Source organism: Cupressus sempervirens, chromosome 11 (assembly GCF_028749045.1).
Source record: "Cupressus sempervirens isolate cs-2001-9-10 chromosome 11, ASM2874904v1, whole genome shotgun sequence".
Lineage (NCBI taxonomy): Eukaryota > Viridiplantae > Streptophyta > Pinopsida > Cupressales > Cupressaceae > Cupressus > Cupressus sempervirens.
This window is the reverse complement of record NC_143128.1, coordinates 833,953,269-833,980,571: the sequence shown is the minus strand read 5'-3', so window position 1 is coordinate 833,980,571 and position 27,303 is coordinate 833,953,269. Positions and strand designations below refer to the sequence as shown.

Below are 27,303 nucleotides of genomic sequence, written 5' to 3'. Positions count from 1 at the left end.
GTCTTCTACCATCAGTTGAGGAAATTTGTGCTAGTGTTCTTTGATGATATTTTGATCTATAGCAGGACATGGCAGGAACATTTAGAGCACTTGGAGATAGTATTAAGCATTTTACAGAGCGAGTCCTTGTATGCCAAGGAGTCCAAATGTGATTTGGGGGTGACAGAATTGTTGTATCTTGGACACATCATTAGTGCGGAAGGAGTGCGAATGGATCCTGAAAAGAGCCGTGCTATTGTTGATTGGTCACTGCCAGAGAACCTTGCACAGCTAAGAGGGTTCCTTGGTCTATGTGGATTTTATCGCAAATTTGTTAGTGGCTACTCACGACATGCCGCCCATGACAGATTTGCTGAAGAAAGGGGCATTTGTGTGGACTCGGGAGGCACAAGAGTGTTTTATGTAGTTCAAGGAAATAATGACTACATGCCTAGTATTAGCATTGCCTGATTTTACGAAGCCATTTGAGCTTCAATGTGATGCTTCTGGAGAGGGAGTTGGTGCTGTACTCATGCAGGACAAGCATCCTATAGCTTATGAGAGTAGGAAACTCAGAGGGGCTGAGAGATCATTCAGCATATATGATAAGGAGATGCTGGCCATCATGCATGCTTTGGCCAAATTCAGACAGTATCTTGCGGGCAACAAATTTTGTATTAAAACTGATCATAATAGTTTGAAGCACTTTTTGGGACAATGGGACTTGAATGATTGTCAGCAGAAGTGGGTGAGTAAGTTACAGGCATATGATTTTGATATCACATATGTTAAGGGGACACAAAATATTGTTGCAGATGCTTTATCCCGTAGGCCACACCTCACTTCTATGATTTAGATATCAGAGGATTGGTGACACTTGATTGTAGCAGAATATGCCAAAGACACGTGGGCCTCTTCTATAGTGGAGGGGACAACAAACGACACCAGATACACTCTCATAGATGATTTGATCATTTACAAGAACAGGATTTACTTAGTCCCAGGATCGAAAGTGAAGCAGTTGATTTTGAGAGCATTCCATAATTCACCTTCAACAGGCCATCTTGGGTATTTCAAGACTTACAGGTTAGTACGGGAACGATTCACTTGGAAGGGACTTAAGGCTGATGTTTTGCAATATGTGCGTGAGTGTCATGTTTGCCAGCAAAACAAACAAGAGCACACTTATCCAGCAGGGCTCCTACAGCCACTTCCTATTCCTGACAGGAAGTGGGAGTGCATCTCTATGAATTTTATTATTGGCTTGCCTAGGGCCTAGGGGCGTGATTGTATCTATGTGGTGGTGGATAGGTTGACAAAATATGCTCACTTCTTCCCTATCGCTACTACATACTCAGCAACTCAGGTGGCAAAGGTCTTCTTCAGGGAGATTTTTAGATTACACGGGGTACCTCGGAGCATTGTGAGTGATAGGGACAGCCGCTTCATGAGTCACTTTTGGCAGGAGATATTTCGGTTGTCTGGCACTGAGCTTACACCTAGTACCAGTTATCACCCACAGACTGATGGTCAAACAGAGATTGTAAACAAATGGGTGGAAGGGTATTTGAGGAATTATGTAGCAGATCAACAGCGAGCTTGGGTCAGATGGCTATATCTCTGTGAGTATTGTTACAATACTACATATCATATGACTATACAAATGACACCCTTCATGACACTTTACGGTTATGAGGCACCTAGTTTCTTAGATTTGTTGTTCGGAGACAGTCGAGTACCCCGTGCAGGTGAACTATTACAGGAAAGTAAGGATATAGTTGCTACTCTCAAAAACAACATTGCTAGAGCTCAGAACCAGCAAAAACAGTATGCAAACAAGAAGAGTACTGAGCGTAGTTTTGAGGTAAATGATATGGTTTACTTCATGTTGCAGCCATATAAGCAGTCCACTCTCAAGAAGAGTGGTACAAAGAAACTCAAGCCATGCTATTATGGACCATTCAAGATCATCAAACAAGTTGGTGAGGTGGCTTATGAGTTGGAGCTTCCCACAGATAGTCGAGTGCACAATGTGTTTCATGTATCACGCCTCAAAAAGGCGTTGGGTCAGAATGTGATGCCTTCTGCAGTATTACCTCCCTTGGACGATGAAGGGAAATTGATCTTAGTGCCAGAATTCATTCTGGATAGTAGAGAGAAGCAGCGTCGCAGGAGAGTAATCAAAGAGTATCTAGTTAAGTGGAAAGATTTGCCTATTGAAGATGCTACTTGGGAGGGAGAAGTGATTTTGCAGCATCCAGCATTAAGATTGCTTGAGGCCAAGCAATTTTAGGAGGGGTGGACCTGTAATGTCCCATTTTTTTTTTTTGAGGAATTAATTATAAAGTTATCAATTAAAAAATATATATAACAAGGTAACTTTATAAATTAAATAAAAAAAAAGCTTCTAGAGGTTGCTGGAAGAAGCGGAGAAAAATTAAAAAGGGAGGCCGACCTATTGAGGGCTCATTGTCTATCATTTAGACTTATTATTGATTTTTGCTTATGTGCGTTGTGGAGCCTAGGGTTTCTGCAAATAGTCACAATTGGCCATTGAGAACGAAAACTCTCAATTGGTATGCAATTTTGAGGGTGTGAGAGATCACCCGAATTATTGCAGCTGTGGGAAGGATATTTCAGTCCTTTCATTTGTGCTTAATTGCTGATTTGGAGTTTCAGTTGGAGTTGCACTTTCACCATATCATCTTCAGCAGTCAGTCTCCAGTATTTGATCAATCCAGGTTCTTCTTTTCAATCTGTAGTTGCAACAAGTTCTCAATTGTATACAGCCAGATAGGGTTTCTCTGTAATGTGCTATGTCATAATGTTTTGGTGCTGAAATTTGCCATATCATTTGTAAAAACATTTGGTTTTCATTGAATGAATACATTGGCACTATTATTTCTTTTATTTCAGCAATATATTTTAGCAGTGTGTTAAATCTAGAGTTTGTTTAGTGGCCTATTGTTATGGGTCATTACAAGAAAATCTAGTTGACCTGGTTATCTCATTGACAAAATTTTCTTTACTTGTTTTTTCCAACAAGAAAAAATCAGTTGGAATTTATCTTAGCAATTATGGTGTACCCAGCTCCTGATTTTAAGTTTGCAGATTGAAATTAGAAGCTAGGGAGACATTTTTCCTATTTTCCCTCTTTCCTCTCAAATAGGCTAGAAAGTGCTTTAAGGTTTATATTAGGTTTTTTGTTCATTGTTTTCCTTTGTCTGTTACTCCTTTCCTATTCATTTGATTTATGTCATCTGTTGTAATTGTTCAAGGAACTGAAGGAGCTTCGGGAGTCAGTCTCAGCATCATTTTTGGAACAAGTGAAGGAACTCCGCCAGGAACTGGCATCAAAAGAGAAGGATGTGGAAGAGATTACTGCTGTTTCCACACAGAGAAAGAGCTGCATAGAGGATCTCAATCAGCGTCTTTCTGCAGCATCCCAGTCCCGAACAGATGCAGAAGAAATAATTCAAAGGTTTTTTAGATTACTTTATACCCATATTAGAGAAACTAATAAATTGAATAATTTGCAGAATGAAATTTCTGTGCAGGACTGTTGTAGTATCATATGTATATTCAGTATGACTATATGAATATCTCCAAGTGTATTACCAAGTTTGATGACCTGATTGTGTAAATTATCTAATCTTGACTCATTACCTGGCAATGTATAATTAGTCACTTAGTAAACACCAAAATAGGTTTCTTGCAATTGTGGGGGATCTGAGGATTGTATACTTTTCTTCAATTTCTGTAATAACAGGTTATTGAGATTTTTGTTGTAAGGATACATGGCTTGGGCTATGATCCATTGGTTGATTATGATATTAGAGTGCTAGGTAAATTTTGGCTCTTCTATAGAATGCATTAGATTTCTTTAACTCTCTGAAATGCAAAGTGCTGCTTTGATTGTTTCAGTTGTAATATTAAAGGTAAGCTTTCACATAACTTGAATCATGAGCTTGAATGATGCTAATAAGAATTATAACAAATGAAATTTGTCATGTTTTAGAGAAGCTTTAGAATGTAATCCTTGAAATTTTGTGATATTTGTTTTAGGATAGAAATATGATCAGATTGAAATTCATGTGACAGTTGTCTAATATTTAGGTATTCACTGATTGGATAGATTGATATCTCATTTGTTAGATGATTGTTATTAGAACTTACATCTTGGGTACTACCACTCATAATTATAAAACTCAGACTTGGGCAAAAACTTGGGGAAAACTTCAGCCATAACTTGACAAACTTATGGAATACTTGGAACCACATAAACTTTTAGAACTGTTCTTCAAGAGTGCATATAATGCTGGATCTGTAAACATATTATTGACTTCCATATATAAAAACCAATTTTAGAGTTTAATAAATATCATAGGCCAAAAAACAAGTTCAACCTTTGAATCAAGTATCCATATCAATAAAAATCTAAGTTTTCGGGTTCGAAGTTTGTTTAAATTTTTTTTGGGTTGAGTTCTGATTTGTTTTGGGTTGGTCTATATATATATATATATATATATATATATATATATATATATATATATATATATATATATGCAGCAAATAAGGTCATAACCGTTATGCTAATATTACAGCAACATAGCAAAATACACCACCATATATATGAATGTTTTAGTCCAAATGACATAACAAAATGCCAAAATTATCAATTTCTGAGTTCAAAAATAATAATGTCAACATTAGTAATCAGCCATCACCGATCAAAGGAGGCCAAGGTTGTGATTGTTTCCATATTGTAAGCTTCACTCATTAATTATCAGACAAGATGATATAAAGAAAGCAACTTTGGATCCAGAATTATCCATAGTAAAGATCTCTTCAAATTTTTCCCAATCCATAGTTTTCTGTACATGTTAGGCTATATGCACGAATTATGGTGTATTACATACATTCCATAATAGATGCGCAACACTCTTATACATTTTGATTCTTCTTCTCAAGTAGCATTTAATTCAAATTAAATATGATTAGTAATTTGATCTAATTATGTGTTTGAATCTAATTTGGCAAAAAAAACTTTTTGAATAAGTTAGCAAAAGGTGTCTTTTGACCAAATTCTCTGAAATTTTGTCTGGATTCCTCCATTGGAAACCAAAGTGACCCAAAAGCTTTCTAAATTCTGCCAGGGTTCCTCAGAGAGGATTTCTATTGAAATTTGGTATCTGCGGCAGACTTTTGACAAAATCTGACAAGGATCAGACTTTTGAGAAAATCGAACTATTGATGGTTGATAGCTTATGTCGGATAAACCTATATATAGTTATATGAGATATAATTGAGATATAAGTATATGAGAGAAATTAATATAAGAATGATATATATGATTAAATTTATTATTATATTAATTATCTAATTAATGAATAGACATGGTACCAGAGCTGTATTGAAAGAAAGGAATGAACTTGGTTTGTAAGCCAACAATCTCTTTGGAATCAGCGAGCTGTGTAGAACAAATCATTTCTGATTGCCAACTCCAAAATTTCTACAGCACTGAATGTGCGCTGGATGCAGCCAAGTCAATGCCTAATTGAGATATCAAACTAATCCTAAAACCAATGCTCGGGAATAGAAAGGTTGCGGGAAGAATGGTATGTAAAATTTATCATCATTTGATTGGAAACATAGTCTCACCAAATTATCGAGGGTCTACTGGATGCACATTGCACACCCTGCATCAGATCTTGGACTGTGAATACGGTATTGGACATTCTGAAATAAACCATTATCCAAAATAACTATTAATCCATCGCGCATCATCCAAAAATGACAAGTGATTCATAACAGTGGATTCAATTCATCAGACAATTGATCATATAAGTATAGACTTCCAAAAGAGTTCGCCATTATCTATACATGCCACGACAAGGAATATCTTATATCGCCATGCTGGACGAGGGCAATAGAGCCAAATTTAAACAATACCACGATGAGAGGAGATTAGCAAGGGCACATAGTAATCATAACCACCAATGTAGTCTGAAAGGGAGAGCGCATGATAAGGAACGATGACACCATTAAATCACTGAGTAAACAAATAAAAGGAGCCTATATTGCTGTCACTGGCAAACTAAAATCCTAGGTGTCACGAGAATTGGTGCAAAAAAGATAGTCATTCCTTTGAAAGATCTACAAATTCTCTCAACCCTGCAAACACGGTAAGAAATCGACAAAACATTATTTCCGGTGGCCCTAGACATGAGATATAGCTGCTACAGACATGAAATATTATATTTCAGATTGGGAATAGGAGGCTTTAAAAAATATCAAAACCGGGAAGAATAGAGTCGGAAACTTGGAATGAGAGAAAAGATAACGAAGACTGCTCATCACCAATGATGGAGAACTCGACACCTACAATAAATTTGTTTCTTTGGTATCATTGGGGAAGATAGACTGTGATCTATGAGACTAGTGTACACCTTCAAAACCTACTCCACAGATATTGATGACTCAAGGATATCTATGCTTGATTAAGTGAAATGAACTTGCCAAATTATCGTGGGAGAGATAACTCTGCAGATTGGTCATTGGAAGAACCTCCACCTCATCGACATAGAAATTAGATGATGTGTGCATCGAGTCATTGCTGAAGTTTATAATATTGAACCCCTTAGTTTATTGGGTATGGTAGATATCTCTAAAGAAGCAGCGAATAGCAAGATGTCACTAATCAAGCAATAGGAAGTGCATATGTTCTATAAGGTAATTATAACATAATCATCGAAGACTTGCAAGGATGGCCCACCACATGGAAAATAAAGAGATCAATTTGAAGGGTTTCTATGATACATCATTTAACACTCATAATTAGAGACTTGGGAGTATATATCATGGCAAGATAAGAGATAAATATAAATATATAAATCCATGGGTCCATCTATGTTAACAACCAAGACACATGCTAAGGATTATAAAGAGGCTCTATATTCCTCGATTTTTTACGTTGGAAGGAAGATAGGTAAAGTTCACATGGAAGGATATTAGAGGTAAGTTTATGAATTATTTCATTTTTGTATGAATTTATGCTCATTTATATATAGAGATATAATTTTTCATACATAATTATTAAAGGTGATTTTTAGTAGAAGAGTTATGTACCTTGATCTTTGCCTACAAGCATGTTCTTGCAGGAAAAAGAGGGAGTTTGAGATTTAGAGGGAGACTAACATTTTAGGCAACCTTGAAAGAGAGCGAGTAGATGGATATGATTTAGTCAACCTTTGGTGATCTTTGATCATATTGATTCAAAGGGAGTAAATCATATTGAGATGGATTCTCTAGTGATCAATAAATTGTAGCAGTCAAGAGGATTGTGATTCATGAATATACCTTGTGACTGTGATTTTAATGGACCTACCCCCTATGTACATCATGAGGAAGTAACGACTTCCAAATGATGTAACTTGTATTTGTAGAAGTTATTGAAAGGTGATGATCTTACAATAACTTAATTTTCTATTATGATGGATATCTTACGATATCTATGCAAATCATGATAGATTATACCTTGTATGTTGTATGTTTATATGGTAAGCATTATAAGAATGCGTGTGCACACACCTAATTAGCATTCTTTGAGTACATGGTGAATGTTATGCAAATTGATGTTTTGGAGGCCATTACATGAAGTACTTTGTGAATATTATGCAACGTGATGTTCAGGATACCATTACTCACAGTACTTGGTGAATATCTTGCATCTCAACATTCTAAAGGCCATTACTCAAAGATTATTTGGTGAATATCATATATTGTTATTTAGGAGACCAATACTCAAATGTGATATCAAAATGGTGAATATTTGTTGGTATGTTAGTCATTGCGCCAAAAGCTTGAGCTATCAACAAACGTTACAAACATTAGACTTACCCACATCTAGGAGAGGCGATTAAGCCATGTCGCGAACCTCGAAGGAGGTGTTGACCACCAAGAGGGTTCCGCATCGAGGGAATGGAGACTTCTTGAGATTCGAACCTGTGGCCTAAGGCTCTGATACCAATTGTTGGTATGTTTGCACCAACAGCTTGAGCTATCAATGAACGTCACAAACACCAGGCTTACCCATATCCACGAGAGGCGGTTAAGCCATGTTGCAAACCCCGAAGCAGGTGCTGACCACCAAGTCAACAATATCATATGTTGATATTTTGAAGGCCAATGCTCTTGATATCATGTGTGATATCAAAATGATGTAAATCTTCTGAACAAAGATATTATTAAAATTGTCATTCCTAATATTACCAGTGGTGTAGTATCTATCGTGTTTATCCTCCCTAGCTAAGAGGGCGTGTTGATGTTTGATAGCTTCTGTTGGATAAACCTATATATAGTTATATAAGATATAATTGAGATATAAGTATATGAGATAAATTAATATAATGATGTATATATATATATATATATATATATATTAATTATCTGATTAACGAATAGACATGTCTCATGAAGGGACATGTCTAGTCACGGCTTACACTCAATATAAATATAAGTGATTTTTGCACTTGGAAAACACATACCTTGAATAGGGAGTGCCATTACATTTGCAGGGATTTGAGAAAATTCGACACGAAAAAGGAATTCCAAGGTACAGGGGCGAATTTGGTAACTCAAACAAATATCGTAAATTGTAATTTCTTTTATAACTAAAGCTCCATAATATTTTTTGTAGCTTTTAAACTGCTATGAAAGTGGATGGTATAGATGCAATATTCTCAAGGGTCTCAACAAGCTCTTCATCATTAGTGATTGGATTGAGCTATTTATGTAAGGAGCCCACCTTTGAGGGCTTATCAACTTTGTCTTTTGTCTCCTCACATTCTACCACATTTGCTTCTCATTCAGTTGTCTCCCTCTTCAAATTAACCATCTTTAGTTAAGCTCAATTAATTAATCTCAATATGGATCAATGTCATCAATGTCAAGTGTGTGAACTGTGAAGTGTATCTTCTTTTCATGCAACTAAATATTGAATTGCACATACAAGGTCATTCAAGTTCTTTTGTGTCAATATATTGCACTTCTTTGTGTGAATGGCCTGAAAACCATTTTACTTGCATTCACAACCAGATTCACTACAAGGTTGGGATGAGATGTGGATGGCAAAATTTTGAAGATTGTATCTTTCGTGGCTAAAGGTTAGAAGTGATGGAATGGTCATTGTGTGAGTTGGCCGACTATGTTGCTGTTTTGGATTGATATGTAAAGGATATTGATATGTAAAGGATTGTAGCTTGTGGATGACTGTTTGGACCAGATGAGGCCACATTGGGAAACACCTAGCATGTTCTTTTTATGGAGTAGCAAATGGTACACATTTGATTGAGTTTTATGTTTGTGTCTGACTTAAGGATGTAGCAACCATATTCTAGGTCAACATATGTATCCACTGGTAATTGTAATTGTAATGCATATTTATACTGATCTAGGATAAGTTCTGGAAGGTTGGAAAAGTATGTAAGGAGTGCAAATATTCAATTATTTTGTATGTGTCAATAATTGACGTGTAGTTCAATTCATGCAATCTGAGTTGCATTCCAATCATTTTGTGGTCTCATTAGAAGGCCACATGCAATATGGGGGAGTGTATTGAAGGTTGATTTGATCAACTGCAAATTGAGTATTCATGTTGAAGATCTGCAATTCATGTCTTTTGTTATTATTGAGATCGATGTGTAAAGGATTGTAGCTTGTGGATGACTGTTTGGACCAGATGAGGCCACATTGGGAAACACCTAGCATGTTCTTTTTATGGAGTAGCAAATGGGCAATTGGACCTGGTCTATTACACATTTGATTGAGGTTTATGTTTTTGTCTGACCTAAGGATGTAGCAACCATATTCTAGATCAACATATGTATGCAGTGGTAATTTTAATTGTAATGCATATGTATACTGATCTAGGATAAGTTCTGGAAGGTTGGAAAGCTATGTAAGGAGTGCATCAAATTAATTATTTTGTATGTGTCAATGATTGATGTGTAGTTGGATTCATGCAATCCGAGTTGCATTCCAATCATTGTGTGGTTTCATTAGAAGGCCACATGCAATGTGGGGGAGTGTATCGAAGGTTGCTTTGATCAACTGCAAATTGAGTAGGTTGAAGATCTGCAATTCATGTCTTTTGTTATTATTGAGATCAATGTTTAAAGGATTGTAGCTTGTGGATGGCTGTTTGGACCAGATGAGGCTACATTGGGAAACACCTAGCATGTTCTTTTTATGGAGTAGCGTATGGGCCATTGGAGCTGGCCTATTACACGTTTGATTGAGGTTTATGTTTGTGTCTGACTTAAGGATGTAGCATCCATATTCTAGGCCAACATATGCATGCAGTGGTAATTGTAATTGTAATGCATATGTATACTGATCTAGGATAAGTTCTGGAAGGTTGGAAAGTTCTGTAAGGAGTGCATAAATTCAATTATTTTGTATGTGTCAATGATTGACGTGCAGTTGGATTCATGGAATCTGAGTTGCAATCCAAGTATTGTGTGGTTTCATTAGAAGGCCACATGCAATGTGGGGGAGTGTATTGAAGGTTGATTTGATCAACTGCAAATTGAGTATTCAGGTTGAAGATCTGCAATTCATATCTTTTGTTATTATTGAGATTGATGTCATAATTGTTGAGTTGACGCTCAGATCTTGATATTGGGGATTAGTGTCTTGAGTAGATTAGTTCCTGCAACACAATAGGGGATTGGTGTTCCTAGTAGTTTGGTGCCTCTTTCATGTTGTAAGTGAACTTTTATTTTTGTGAGGCTGGATTTGGATAGTAGATCCAAGCAGCTTTTCTCGCCACGGTTTTTCTCATCTCGGATTTTTGTGTAGGTTTGTTGTTCTTTGTGGGAATGGTTTCTGTGTATTTTTTAATTTCTATGACATTAAGGAGATTAGTAATTGCCATTTAAATGATTTGAGGCTCTGCAAGAAGAAGTTTTTAATGGTAATCAATGTTCAATCAATTTGAAATTGGGATACACCAATTCAGTTGTCACACCCGTCTCAATATAGTGTGCCCTTCACTTTCATAGGAGGAACAAGGTAACAGTCTCTTCTTACATAAGGATTAGATGCTTTGACAATCACATACATGAAGGGATAAAAGGGTCAAGAGGATAACCTGGTCTTATTGACCTTTGCAAAGGAAACAAATAATGATTGCTCTCCATTAAGGCAAACTTTTGTTGAAGCAGTATTGAAAATACCATTGATAAAGCTACAAAATTGTTTTTCAAAACTTAGGGATTTGATAATGAGAAGAATTAGAGGCCATTTAATGTATTCATGAGCATTTTCAAAAGCAATCAATGTCATGGAAGTTTCATGTGTAGATACATGATTCCCTATTTCATCTCTTCCAACTAGTCAAAACATTATCTATCTCCGTTTTTTGGAAACCTAGTTTGAGGAGACATGACCTTGGGTAACAACTTTTCATCCTTATAGCCAATGTCTTAGCAATTGATTTTTATGAAAAACTTATAAGGGTTGTAGTTTTCCAATTTTTAATTTCAGAAGAGTGTCCTTAGTGGGTAAAATCAGATGCGATCTTTATAAATTTCACTACCCAAAAAAAAAGAAAGTAGCTTCATTATGAACTAAAAGCTAGAACTGACTTAGCCCAATCTTTATTTTCTTTATAAAACTCCATTGGGAAACCATCAATATTAGGGGCTTTTCTTTTTCATTTGAACAAATTACCACTTTTAACACATAATGGAAAAAAGTCTTATCTAGAATGACATCATCTTCGCAATCCATTTTACAAGGTAGGATTTAGCAACAATTTCCTTTGTGTTAGAAATATCCTAACCAAGATCCTTTGAAGAGAGTAGATTACAATGAGAGGATTGGAAAGCTTTCCATATTTCATATTCTTCTTTAACTAGGAAACCTTGAATATCAATATAGCAAGGATCTTCTCTTTATTGTGATTGGCCTTTAAAATTTTGGAGAGATGGTTGGAATCTTTATCCCCTAGCTATAACCAAAACAATTTAGATCTCAACTTAGCACGTGTTAGCTTTATAAATCAATCGCATTTGATCATTTGCTTAAAAACTATGGCTTTTGTTTGGAGGCTTTCATAAAAAAGAGCCACACTTGAAACTGACTTTTAAAATCAGTTAACTCTTCTTGCAGTCTTCTACTTTGTGTTGTCCTTTAATTAGCTTTATCCTTATCAACATATATTTCAAAAGCTTCATAGCTTTATTCCATAGTAACACAAGGATGCATCCCCACCATTTTCGGGGGCCACACTTGAGATAGGGACACACCCAGAGTGAGGAGAGTGTTCCTGCCTCCCCAACAATGCCACCAAATCGTCGTTGGGAGGGGGACATCCTCGCGTCCCTGTTGGGGACTTAGGGGATAGGGACACGTCCCTTGACCTAGTTTGGGGTCGTCGATCGCCCGTTGTTTTTTGACTTGAAAAAGTGCAAAGAAAATTGATTCAAAAGGGTTTGTTATAATGTTTTTTAATGTTTGCTAACCCTATGGTATGTGGGGCCCATCTAGAAGTTGAAATCCCATTAAGTCTCTTTGTTTTCTCATTTCTATTCATTTCATGGTTTTCTAATTTTTGAAACAGCAGCAAGAAGAGCGAAGAGCTCATAGACGGGTGATTATTTGAGTGAAGAGAGTGTGTGGAAGGCAAAAAGGAGTAAGGAGCAAGAAGAAGAGGAGAAGCAAGATTTTTCAGCTTTTTCAAGAGATTTGTGAAGCAAAAGGTAGGGTTTTCATGGTTTTTTAATTTTGTTTTCTGAGTGTTCAAGTGAAGCTCATTGTTTTTTGTTTCTAGTTTGTAGCTTTTAGTTCTTAGTTGAATTTCATTTGTAAATTTTAGTAGATGTTTCTTGTTTCATTTCCAAATTTTTGTTGCTTAAATTTTACTTTAAAAAATAGTGATTTGAAGACGGGCATAGGCTGAAAGCATGTATTTATTTTATATATTTTATTCATTTTGTGAGATGTAGTGTGAAAATGAGCTCCCAAGGCCACGACTCAAGTGGGTCAAATCACAGTGATGATGAGATGGATTTAGAGGCCCATTCTCATAGCAGCCAAGAAAATTATAACCCTGAGGCTGAGCATGATGAAGATAATGAAGAAACAGATCATTGGCCACCCGGTCCACCAGCAACAGATTGCCCCTCCACTCTTTTGGCAAAGTGGGCTAGGGGTAGTTATGACTCTAAATCTCCACTCATACAGTTTGCAATAAGGATAACTACACCGATAGTTGCAGGTGGTGGTACAAGGAAGTGGAAATGTAACATTTGTAAGACAAAATGGTTTGGAAGCATCACTAGAGTGAATGTACATTTCCTCTTTTGGATAGGAAAATGTATGTGTGCACGCAAGTTCTTGATGAAAGCAAAAAACTTGCATTACAGAATTGAGTTCACTAATCTTTGGGGTGTTCTAGATGACTTGGGCATTGAGGTACCTACCACCTTGACTGGTTGGCAACAGGTTTAGAGTTTTCAGCAGGCTTATGAGCAGGGACAGCCATGTTTTTCTACTCGTAGTCCTAGGGGTAGACTATAACAGAGACCTACAACTACATCTTTTGCAGGGGCAACCTTAGGTCTTTCTACATCTAGTGCTATGCCTGAATCACAATTTAACAAGGGGAAAAGAAAGGTGTCATCTGAAAGTAACCCCATTTTTGATTTATTTAATTCTCGTTTGAGAGATGAGATAGAGGAGGCCATTGGTAGATTTATTTCTTCCAATGACATACCTCTTCATGTGATAGGGTCTCATTATAAGGAGATAATGCAACTGGTGGCAAGGGGAGGAGGACTGTCGTTTGTGCCACGAGGTGAGCACAAATTGCGGACAACAATCTTGAATAAAGAGTATACAAGATTGCTTTAGAGAAGGAGAACTTGAGGCTTGTTTGGGAGGAGTATGGTTGCAGCATCATCATGGATGGGTGGACGAACATTATGAATAGTCCACTCATCAATATCATCATCACATGCACAGAGGGGCCATTTTTCCTCAAGGCTATTGATTGTTGAGAACTTCAGGGCATCGAAAGGATGCTGATTTTTCATTTTCATATACTTCAAGATGCTATTGAGGAGGTTGGGCCAAAAAATGTGGTCCAAGTAGTGACAAATGCAACACCTGTGTAGAGTTGCAAGGAGACTTGTTGAGACAGCTTATAGACATATTTGGTGGACTCCATGTTGTGTGCATGCCATGAATAATGCACTTAAGGACGGGGGAAGATTCCTTGGATTAAGGGAGTAGTGAGCGATGCTAGAGATGTGCAGATGTTTATCTGCAATCACCACACATCACATGCCCTTTTCAGGAGCTTTGCAAGGAAGAAGTTCATGAAACCAATTGAGACCCAATATGCATCCTACTTCATTCTTTTGGAGAGAATGATTGAGTTGCAGGAGCCAATGCAACTCATGGTTGTGAAAAATGAGTGGAATAGGTGTGATGGGTCCAGGACAAAGTAGGGGTTGAGGGTGAAGGAGATAGTGAAGAGTGATGTATTTTGGAGTGATGCAAAATACATCGTCTCTTTCTTCGCTCCAATTTTCCAGGTCATTAAATATGGGGATGTAGATGGAGCTACTCTTTGATAGGTGTACGAGTGCATCAATGCTATGCTTGGCTAGATGAGGGCAGTTGTGCGAGAGAGACCCAAGTTTAGCATTTTAAACTGAGCACATTCGGCCTATTATTCAGGGTTGATGGGACAATCTCAACACTCCCTAACATATGGCTGCCTATGCATTGAATCCGAAGTGGTACATGCCTAGGCCTAGGAGAGTTACACCACTAAATGATGATGAGGTTATCAAAATCTATTATCAATTTTGAATTCAGTATACTCTCACTTGAAAGTTAGAAGTCAGTACACTTGCACTTATGAATATTTAATTTGTTAATTTACTGATTTTAAAATTTGAATTCAGGTGAAGGAAGGATTCTTTAAGTGCATTGATAGGATGTATGACATTGAGACAGTAGGGAACATTCGCACACAGTGGACCAAATTCACTACTCTTAGGGGCTATCCAGCTAGAGCAAAGGATGACATATAAACAATGGCACAAGAGGATCTTATTTTGTGCTGGAATTTTCATGGACCCAAATCAACAACTACCACAGTAACCATCCGTCTCCTATCTCAGGTTTCATGTTCTTCAACTTTAGAACCTTTACTTTTCACTTTCAAATTTCAATTTCACTTTTACTTTAGTCTTTTAGTCATGAATTTCAATTTCAATTTTCTGATTCTCATACTGGTCATTTGATTGTTATGATGTTATCTTAGGTATCTAGCTCTTCAACTTTTGAGAGGCTTTGGTCTACTTATAAGAGCAACAAACTTACCTCTGAGAAAGTAGAGAAGCTAGTGGCTGTACATTGTGCCTTGCTTATCAAAGATCGTAAGACATGTGTGTACAAGGAGAGCCCTGCAGCACGATGGGATGTAGAGCCAGAGGAGCCCTCACAGGTTGATGAGGATGTAGATACTTTTGATGCGGGGTTGGTTGGTATTCCTCTCACGGCTATTACCCTTGAAGAGGTTGAGAGTTTAGAGGATGAGTTTGTGGAGCTCAAGCCTCAGGTTGACATGGATGATTAGAGGCCTCTAGACCTCTACTGCATTTTGGTGGCCCTTGGGTCTTTAGTACTTGACATTTTGTCTTTTGATTTTGCAATTTGTACTTGAGACTTGGATATTATCATATTTGTCATTTGAAGTTTGAATGTTGAAATATTGAACATTGTGATCATATCATTGTTGTTGCTATTTGATGTAATTAAGTTTATGATGCCATTGAATGATTGATGAGATAATGATACTCATACTTTGAAGTTTGATGCCATTTGAATCTTCAATCTTTGATTATATAAGTGTTTTGCTAGAAGTTAGAAGTTAGATATCTTTCATTGTTCATTGTTCAATGTTCAATGCAATGTAAAACTAAACTAGCAATAGTGGTCTTGATGAACTTATACTTCATATTTATGTCTTATACTGTTGTACATCTTTTCATAATAGCATTTTAAGTATCATATTTATAATTTATACTATATACCCCCCATCCCCTCCTCTCGTCCCCTCGATGCCATCCCTCCGTTGTCCCTAAATTGAGGCCCCTTTGTTCCCTTATTCCCTCGTTCCCCAGGCTGATGTAACTATGCCTTATTCACTTTACAAATGTTTAGTCCATCATAGGATTTTCCTAAATTCAAAGACCAAATATCAATCAAAGAATCATTACATGAAGGGAAACATAAATAGGACACATTCAATTTGTTTAGACTTTTAAGTTAAAGTTTAGTCAATTGTCTTTTATAGTCCAGGACACCAACCATAGTTTTTAGGTTGACATATGATGACAGTGATATGGGACTACCTCGTACAAGAGATGAGATTCCATATTAGTGGTGGTTTGACAGTGTAAGACATGATAAGTCCAAAAACGTTTTTCTAAAACAAAAGCAACATGAAAAAAACCTTTTCCAAAAGGTATTGGTATAATCTCAAAAATAACTTTTTGGAACTGTTTTGAAATTTTGACTAGGTGAACCAAATATTTTTGTTATCCTCTTTACAACAAGATTATGATTCAATAAGATTTTGTTTATTTACTTTCAAGCTTAGCCTAGAAGAAATTTTCATTGAATTCATAGGCACCTTCCTTATCATCTTTAGACTCAACTATGTTGAAATCTCTACTATAAACTCAATGGACATCTTCAAGATTGTTAGCCATACAATTCTACATGTCAGTTTTTTCCATATTCTCATTGAACATGTTTGCATTCGTTAATGTTGTAGGATTGTTTTTTGCAAATGTAGTAATGCTGCCATTCTTTGTGTGTTCCAAGTGCAGATTTGAATGTTTATAAATATGTGTAGAGGAGACATGTCTCATGAAGAGACATGTCTCTATAGTTTATTAGTTAATAACCATTTAGACAATATTAATACACACACACATGCACACACACACATATATGAGTTTGTCTAATTAATGATTAACCAATAACCATAGAATGATTATCTCTATAGGTCAGCTCAACTTGACTGAAGCTACAACATTAACAACACCAAAAAAATTAGGCATTTCTAATATGCAAGAACCAAGAGAAAATGTTGCCCCACTATTTTGTCACTATGAGCACACTACTTGAGTTAGAGTTCCTAGGCTTTCCATCACTCACCTAAACTTAACAAGTTACAAGTTGGATAGCCTTGGTCGAGGGACTTAGACTCAAACTCGGACTTGACCGAGATTGGGAGGTGACTCCCAGAGTCATGAGTCACTACATGACTTGTCAAGTCTTGATGGCAGAACTTGACGAATAGACTCAATTGTTTGCCAAATAAAAAACATAAAATTTCAATGTTGTAAGCTATATTGTTCTTTTTATTTTTGCATTGCAACCCTAAAAAGCATTTTCATTTTGTTGTATTGAGAAGAGGAGAGGAGTATGAGATTAGAAGAAAAATAAGAGTCTATAGGAGTGCAACCAATAGAAAGGAAGAGCTAAAAGTCTTCAACAAATCACATCGGGATGGCATAATACTTGCATTTAGAGTGTCAAAGAGTACATACCAGTAGTTGCAAAGAGCTTTCATTTCATTTCAAAGAGGTAAGTGTAAATATTATGGATTTTCTCCGATTTTTTTAGAAATTTTCAAATAAACAATTTTTATTGTTTTTTTAACTTTCCAATTCTTGAAGTTGAATGTTTTCCTTTCAAATCCAAATTCACACTTCAATGAAAGAACAATAAACCCAACATTTTGTTATAGAAAAATATCTATTTACAATTATTCCTAAAAACTGCAAAGTTTGCTGATTTTCCTTTCTTTGAAGTTAGCACTTTGAAGTTTGACCTTGAATTTGAAAGGAAAAGGATCAAGAATCAAGAATTAAAGAAGTTTTAAAAGCCCTACCATTTTTTGGACAAACCCAATTGTTTTGTATTAGTTCATAAAACATAATGCACAAATGGTAATATTTTTGTAAAATTGTCTTATTGTGGCCGCTCTGATGTTTTGAAAACATTTTTTTTTCCCTATTGACTACTCCTAATCCTCCACCTAAACCTAAGCACAAGAAAGGAGGTCAGAGGAATGTGGCTTGACAATAAACATAATAATTTCTTGGTAGAACAAGATTTCGAGTGAAATGTAAAATTTTGTAAAGAAATCAATTATGGTGGCATCAATAGATTTAAATACCATATTGCTAGGGTACGTGGCCATGATAATGGTCCATGCAAATTAGCACCATCCAAGGTTGTTTATGAATCTTATGTGGAACTAGAAACATTTGAAAAATTAAAGGAAACAAAGAAGAGGCTTTGAGGGGATTTCCTAGAGTGTCTCAACAACAACCAAGGTGCCTGTGTAGCCACTGCTTAAACTAAGGAAAAATGTTCATTTAAATAAATCAAGTTCTTTTGTAGTTTTTGTGGCAATAATTGCAGTCAACCTATTATTATGTTTGATAATATTGGTTATTTGTCAATGTATTAATATACTAATTGTCCATTGTTTGTTATTCTCAAATAGTTGTTTCGGTTGATTGGTTGTTGTGTCTCTCTTGGCAAGTGTTGTCTCCTTAAATATGATGTGTATTGCTAAGGAAAGGAGCAGTGTTGACTTGGATGAATTGTAATCCTTGGCCGACCATCTTTGGTCTTCTTCTCTGTAATAAATCCAAGCGCTGATAAAGATATATTTTACTCTATTTGGTATGCATTGCCATTTTTATTATTATTTTATGTATATAATCTAGTAGGTATAGCAATAAATATTTGGAGTCATTGCCTTAAAAGGTGTTGGGTCAGTATTGTGCAATTCATATTGTTGGATCGCAACAAATGTAAGAAGAGGACACCAAGATAATAAGATAACATAAGATAAGATAATAATATTAATGTCTGACAAAAAAACAGAAAGGTTTATGGGACTGAGCATACAAACTATAGAGCCAACCACATCAGAAACACCAAAATGGTGTCAGAAAAGAAACAAAACAAGACAGAAGACCAAGAAACACAAGGTAAGGACTATGAATCCTTCCTTGGTACAAAGTAATCAGAAACAGAAGGATATAAATGTGGACGATTCAAAGTCCTAGATCTTTGTTGAGACCCGCTGGAGGAGTGTCGTTGCTTGAAAAGATTGGTACAATGCCTGACTGATCTAGCAGGAGTAGTGCTGGAAGGCCTTTTAACACCCTATGATGGAGACAAGGGGGAGTAAAAGGCGGTAATGAGCTGGTTAGAGATGTGGATCTGAGACGTAGCTAATTGAAGAGTATGCTCACAAAGTTGGGTAGCCTCGCAAAGATAAAGTGTAGGACACCGCTGATCATCATAGTTGAAGAACTCTGAAAGAGAGAAACAATCCCTGAAAAGACAATAAAATCTCCCTTTGATCTCATAGTAGATAGGGCAACAAAATAAGAAATGGGTCTCAGACTCAACCTCTGCCAAAGTACACAATCTACAAACTTGATCCTCTGTCCATATGGTGATCAATCCAGATCCGAAGATGATGAGAACCAACTCTGAAGGAGCCCAAAGAGAATCGAAGGGAATGACACCAATGTTGATAGAGATAAGTAGGCCGCACAATAATACCATTCTGAATCTCAAGAAAATGCTCTGCATAAAATGCCATCTTAGGACGTAATCCCCTAGGAGGATCACAAGAATTGTAGAACAAGAATAAAGATCACAAGAAATCACCAGAAACTTATTGCTTGCTAACGAAATGTTCCTCACCAACTAAGATAACTGTCCATACAGACACAGTTAGACGAGGAGTATCAAGAAGGAAATCTAGAATTGGAAAACATATTTTTAATGTCATTGAGAATCTAGCTGAGGAAAACCTATCATTAGAGGATCTGAACCAAAGACACTCAAACAATACGAGCCAGAGCCTGAAAATACTTGAGGTGTTGGGGATGTCGGAGGTGGACATTTAGAGGATGCACATGTGGTTTTTAGTGTAAGGAAAGCACTAGAATGTAGCAGCTGGAACAAACCACCCAAGGGACCAAGTTTGCGAGAAATATGGTGACTCCTTTGACAAGTTTGAATGTGGATTGACATAAATTGTCGAAGTTCACAAGGAATTGGTCTAAAGATCCTATTAGGCACTAGAAGATGTGTAAGACTCTCTAGGTAGCAAACAGTCAGGTTGACAAAGACTTTGTTGAGAGCGTTTCCAACAACACTACGGGGGTACAACCATTGATTGGTTCATAGAACCAGATGCTTTATCCATAACCTCTTGGGATATGCTTTGGAGGGTGTTTGAGGCCGAGTTTAAGTACAAGATGACAATGAGATTGTCATTGCAATTTATAATTCTAAACAAGGGAAGAACAAGAGTGTATGAGCTTACAATCGTAGGCTCAAGGAATTTTTAGGTAAGTTGGAGAATTAACCAACCCTAGTTGACAAAGAGTTGGTTCATTGAGAAGTTGATTTCCTCCTTGCACAAGAAGATGAAAGTGTTAAGTGTAGTGGATCTCTGATAGATAAACAATTACAAAATGTTTGTAGATAAATTCTGATTCAAAAGATGCAGAATGAAAGTACTTATCTTTCACTGTGATTGCAGCAAGATCTTTAATGGTCTTCCTTCTTCAGCAACAATCATTGTATTGGATCATTGTAAGAGAAATGATGTAAATAATAATAATATTCAATAATACTGATCTTATACTGTAGGTACTCGAATGCCTGTTATCAATACTTTCACTACAGTCGAATGAGCGCGCGCGCACACACACACACACACACACACATATAGGTAGACATGACTCCGAAGAGTCATGTCTCTATGTGGCCCAAAAGCCACATAGGGACATGCCTCTTCGGAGGCATGTTTAGTTAACATGAAAACTGTTCAACGTTTGTTTATATATTGTTGCCGGATAATAACACAAGGGCAGAATTACAATATTCATAATAAAGTCAAGGCACGGGTTAGAAACCCGAGATAGGCAATGACACCTGACGCGGGTAATATGGAACCCAACAAAGACAATAGTATCTGTCGTGGGTAATATGGAACCGGACAAAAACAATAGTATCTGCCACAAGTAATATGAAACCCGACCAATGAAGTTGGTCAATCATCATGCACATTTACTGTCAATATTCCATATGCATAATAGAGATATATGCATACGTATATGTATGCATAAATCAGTATGAATACATATACGTATACATGTCTCTGTGATGCATATCAGACAGTGGTGGCATAGTTATATCTCTGTAATGTATAGCAGATATCAATGACAGAATACAAATGTTTATATCTCTAAGATGTATTTGCAAATAATGGCATCATAGAAGATTCATGTTTTGCTTCTCCTGACGCTAAACATCAACACTCCCTCTTTAGCTAGGGAGAAGTAAAAACATTAGTTAGAGTCATCTTATAAGCAATACTGCATGAACAGTAAATGATCTCTACTTGCACTTAAGCAATGTCTAGAGAAGGCCAAGAATAATCTCTACTTGCACTTAAGCAATGTCTAGAGAAGCCCAAAAATAATCTCTACTAGCACTTAAGCAATGTCTAGAGAAGCCCAAAAATAATCTCTACTTGCACTTAAGCAATGTCTAGAGATACTTATACCTTGTTTCGTTATTCATGACTTCTGATAACACAGTCATAATAATAGGCCTATCATTTGTAAGATCGTCACCTTGCAAAGATTACCTTCTATTTGTTTGTTATCATGGTGTCCAGCAAATTCTGGCCCAAAGAACCAAGATAACAGGCCTATTATATGTAAGATCGTCACCTTACAATGATTACCTTCTGATTATATATGCCAATGAAAGATCGTCACCTTTCATTACATATCTGAAGCAATAATTAATATAATCACATATAAATTGAAATTAAGTACAATATTCAACATTACAATTTGATCATATCAAGTTTACTTGAAATATTCCAATATAACATTGACAAGAGGCTCAATAAGAATATCTGTTGTTTGCTCATTTGTAAATCAATCTTGATATACCATATCTCTGATTGAAAAACTGAATCAACATTGAATATGTCACTTATGTATTTCGAAATGTATCATTCTCCCTTTGATTCCTCACTTTGGGATCTTATCTCTGTTTAACAACTTAAAATGCATTATTTTCATCCTTTTCATGCTCAACTTTTGCTAGGGCTGCTTGTATTTTCTCTCATTTTGGATAGAAGTTATGAATGTGACCGAATTTGTCACATTTGAAGCATTGTACTTTGGACCAATCCCTTTTCTTGTATGATTTGTTGATTTCCTTGTTGTCTTGATGAATTCCATTTCTTTTCCTTTTATTATTGGTACTGACTTGAAGAGCTTGAAATTCTCCCTCTTGATTTGAAATGATTCCTCTTATAATTAATCTTGATTCTTCTTGAGTACATTTGTTTTTAAGAGACTCAAACTTTGGAAGTTCAGGGCATGAACTTAAACCTCGTATGAAGGTTTCTCATGATAGAGGAAGACCTCTAAGAGCAATCATGCTTAGTTCCTTATCATCTATTTGACTCTGCATAGTAGCAAGTTCATCCTTTAATTCAGTAATTCTTAGGAAGTAAGAGGTAATGGATTCTCCATTTTTCATTTTTATGTAAAGTAGATCTTGTTTTAGAGTTAGTAATCTACTTGTATTGTTAATTTCAAATGTATTTTGAATGGTGGAGAACATTTCAAATGTGGTTTTAAGATTGGCTATAGATGGAAGTATATGATCCTTTACTGAATCTACGATTATTTTCATTGCTTTTATTATTATGCCTCTTCCATGTTGCTTTCTCGGATTCATTTTCAAGCATGGGTAAATTTGTTCCAATGTGATTTTCTAATTCCATCTCTCTTAGAACTATTAATAGTTTGGTTTTCCAAGATGAGAAGTTTGATGCTCCATCTAGCATGTCTTCTATTCGTATGTGATTCACCATTTTAATATTAAAAAAACTTTTCCTTCCTTTAACTTTGGCTCAGTTTTAGAATGAATATTTTGTAAGAGTTTTCTTATCAATACTGCTCTGATACCATGTTAAGTGTAGTGGATCTCTGATAGATAAACAATTACAAAATGTTTGTAGATAAATTCTGATTCAAAATATGCAGAATGAAAGTACTTATCTTTCACTGTGATTGCAGCAAGATCTTTAATGGTCTTCCTTCTTCAGCAACAATCACTGTACTGGACCACTGTAAGACAAATGATGTAAATAATAATAATATTCAATAATGCTGATCTTATACTGCAGGTACTCGAATGCCTGTTATCAATACTTTCACTGCAGTCGAATGAGCGCGCGCGCACACACACACACACACGTATGGAGGCAGAAATGACTCCGAAGAGTCATGTCTCTATGTGGCCCAAAAGCCGCGTAGGGACATGCCTCTTTGGAGGCATGTTTAGTTAACATGAAAATTGTTCAACGTTTGTTTATATATTGTTGCCCGATAACAACACAAGGGCAGAATAACAATATTCATAATAAAGTCAAGGCATGGGTTAGAAACCCGACACAGGTAATGACACCTGACGCGGGTAATATGGAACCCGACAAGGACAATAGTATCTGTCGCGGGTAATATGGAACCCGACAAAAACAATAGTATCTGCCACAAGTAATATGAAACCCGACCAATTAAGTTGGTCAATCATCATGTACATTTACTGTCAATATTCCATATGCATAACAGTTATATGCATACGTATATGTATGCATAACTCAGTATGAATACATGTACGTATACATGTCTCTGTGATGCATATCAGACAGTGGTGGCATAGTTATATCTCTATAATGTATAGCAGATATCAGTGACAGAATACAAATGCTTATATCTCTAAGATGTATTTGCAAACAATGGCATCATAGAAGATTCATGTTTTGCTTCTCCTGACGCTAAACATCAACAAAAAGTGGTGACTCTATCCTCCTATACTAATACTTACAATTAGACAATGGACATCAAGAATGAAAACAAGGAATCCTCCCTTTAGGAAGAGGAAGATGCATGATGTTCATAGTATTGAGGGTAGTAGCAATGATAAATCAACAACAGTTTAGGCCCTACATGATGAGAAAATTAAAGGCTGAGGAAGGGACTAGTAAAAAAAGTAAAGAACTATGGTGTTTGAAGTGCGAAATTGAAGGGCACATGAAAGGGAGTTGTCCTAAAATGTTGTTTTGTGAGGTTTTTTAATTGATGGGCCATTCAATAAACGAGTATCCATAGTTATTCTATAGTTATTTGCTTATATTCAATTACCGATTTTTTTAGTACTGATTATTCATCTTTGACTTGTAGGTTAATTCACATAATCATTGATTACCAGCTCACACCCTTAATCTCAACCTTGCTGGTCATCCTTGATGAAAGATCCCTGATAGATGCCCTTGTTGATCTGCTGTAGTTTTTAAATTAATAAACTATATTTTCCTGTGATTTCTTTGATGGTCTTTGAGAATAGCCAGAAGTTGCAGAAGGTTTTGTTTTTGTTTTGTGTTTTTTGATAGTTTTCACAATAGTAATGAATAATGAACAATAAACATGAGAGGAGACTGAAAATAAAAAAGAACATAGAGCCAAATCAGAATTGCTATAAATTGTACCAGGCAGATTTCTGATTTATAAAGCCAAATAATAAATCCAATGCAGTTCCAAGGAGCTTACATCCAACAATGAGGCCAAACTGTTGCAAATCGCAGCCGTAAGACTGCAAGGAATCATGTCCCAGCTGAAAGAATCAATCTGTAACGCTGAAACCATAAATCTGCAACCTGAATCCACAATAAAGAATGGTGTACTCTATCCCTGATAGCAATGCACACTGTCTGAAGAATCCAATGCCAATAACTGCTGAGGGCTACGTCCCAGCCAATCCAGAACCTGGGGTTTGCGTCCCAGATGAAGAATTGCTCTCTCAGAGTCAATTCACAAAAACAAGTTTTTCAATATGCAAAAGATGATCTTAGAATGAAGCTTCCATCTCCTTATAACCCCCTCTCAATTGCAAATCGAACCCTAAGTGTCTCCAAGTGGTGTTGTGTAGTGAAAATGTTATAATTTCTTATTTTAAAGTAGTCATGTTACTAGAAAATGACCTTTTTCCTCATAGATAGAATTCCATTCACTGAAATGCCCTGAGACCAAAGAGAAAGATTTAGAGAATTTTGAGACCTTTCCAACGAGCTATAACACATAGGTGTACCTGATCAACTGAAGCCAAAATCCCCTTATTACTCCAAAATGGTTATATTATTAACCTTATTTTAATTTATTTAATCACCATCTTAGGAAATATTTGAATATATTAAAATATTTCCCAAATGGTCCCAAAAGGCCCAAAATGACCAATCAAACATGAATTTGACCTTGTCACCTGTCTGTGACTGATGTCGGACAAGATGTGTCAACTGGTAGTCCATCCCTAAAATCTAGGGATGTTCCTAAAAAGTAGGAGACAAACCCAATCAACCAAAATTGAGTCCCAATGACTCCCCTGCTGTGTACACCTCTGAGAGAACTTTCACTAAACTGGGAGTTCCTCCTACAAAATAGGAATGCCTCCTAAAAAATAGGAGATGCACTCTAAGTCTCCAAAACATTTGCTGAGGTCTCCAAACGCCTCCTAGACCACTCCTAGTCAATCCCTACAAATTAGGAATCCCTCCTAAATTGTAGGAAACTGTTGTCTACTGCTCCAAACTACTTGGGAAGCTCATGCATGACTCTCAAAGTCCCTGGGTTGGTTCCCTCTACGCTTTGCTGGCCTATGGGAACCAGATAATAGACCAACCCTGCTAGAAATGTTGTCACTAAGGAAGGGCAAAAATTGGGGACATGACACTTGATGAATCTCGATGTGATCAACCTTGATTCTCGATCAAGCTTTGGTTACTACAGACACGATTTCTCTACCCAACATGGGCTTATAACATATTATAAAAGAAGGTTCACTGGCATGTTATTATTATTAATAAATCTCTGATGGTGCCTTTTCTTACCTTAGAGACATGTATTATGCCTCTGTATAAGAATTGCACAGAAGTGAAATGTTCCTCTTTTATTTTATATTTTGAAAAAGAAATTATCAACAGCTGAAAAATCAGATTGATTAAACAATCATTTGTGCAATCATAACATCCAAATTTAGACCGTAGTCCATCTGGCTCTATTTTAATTAACGACGTTTCCTTCATATTTCAAGCTAAAATTTCAGAGCCTTTATATACAACAAAAGAGAATAAGAAGTGCAGCAAGAATGTCTAACCTAGCTTTGTAAAGCAGAGATTTTATCACTCTCGATTGTTGGTGAAACTTGGAAAGCTTGTAACGGCTCCTTGGTTATAGATTATCAAGCCTCTATCGATCAGTAGTTGAATATCCACCAGAAGGCAAATTGCAGGTATGGAATCAACCTTAATATGGATGCAGATCGTAGGGAAATCCATGACACTATCAGTGCAAATAGAAGATGAGAAACAATAGCTAATATGTATGCAGACTCAGATATGCAACAACGACACTAGAAGTGCTAATCGCAGACAAGAACAATGGCTGTTATGAATGTAGACTCAGATATGCAACAACGACACTAGAAGTGCTAATCACAGATAAGAAAAATGGCTAATATGAATGCAATCTCAAGTATGAATCAACGACGCCTTGAAGGAAAATCATAGTAAAATGGGAGTGTGCTCATTGCTATAAAGGTAATCACCAATATAGAGAAAGCTTACCCTTTCAAATGCATGCTAGATACAAAAGTTACAAGCAAGATAGAGGCAAGGTGGCGGAAAAGAAATAAGAATCATGTTCAAGAGCCATAAAATTAAAAGGGTTTGATAATACAATTGGCTAATTCAAACAATATCAAAATAGCCCTCTAGAAAACTTGAGGGTCGATAACTCAAAATAATAATATTAAGACATTACCAAAAGATGGAATTATTAATTTTCTCACAACGTGTTAATATAAAGGCACCATCATCTAGCTACCTATACTTGTATATGCATGTACACATACACATATACATAATATTCTAAATATACGTATCTTGTGTATACGTCATATTTTAAGTAAGCATATGCATTCATGTACGTCATATTTGAATACACACACACACACACACACACACACACACACACACACACATGTAGGTACCATGGTATTATTATATTAAGACATGTCTAATATAATAGGAAGCTTTGAGATCATCCCAAC

General features: G+C 36.2%; 1 protein-coding gene across 6 annotated transcripts in view; it reads left to right on the top strand.

The window, feature by feature from the left end:
* Nucleotides 1-27,303, top strand: part of LOC149532146 (SMAD/FHA domain-containing protein) — a 211,519-nt gene that overhangs the window by 118,844 nt on the left and 65,372 nt on the right. For all 6 annotated transcript variants that reach the window (XR_016358488.1, XM_089808858.1, XM_089808859.1 and 3 more), the window contains exon 7: nt 3,258-3,460. Coding sequence is in view for 5 of the 6 variants with exons in the window: in XM_089808858.1 (XP_089664984.1) it covers nt 3,258-3,460 (203 nt within the window). In the remaining variant the exon portion in view is untranslated. The remainder of the gene's footprint in view (nt 1-3,257; nt 3,461-27,303) is intronic.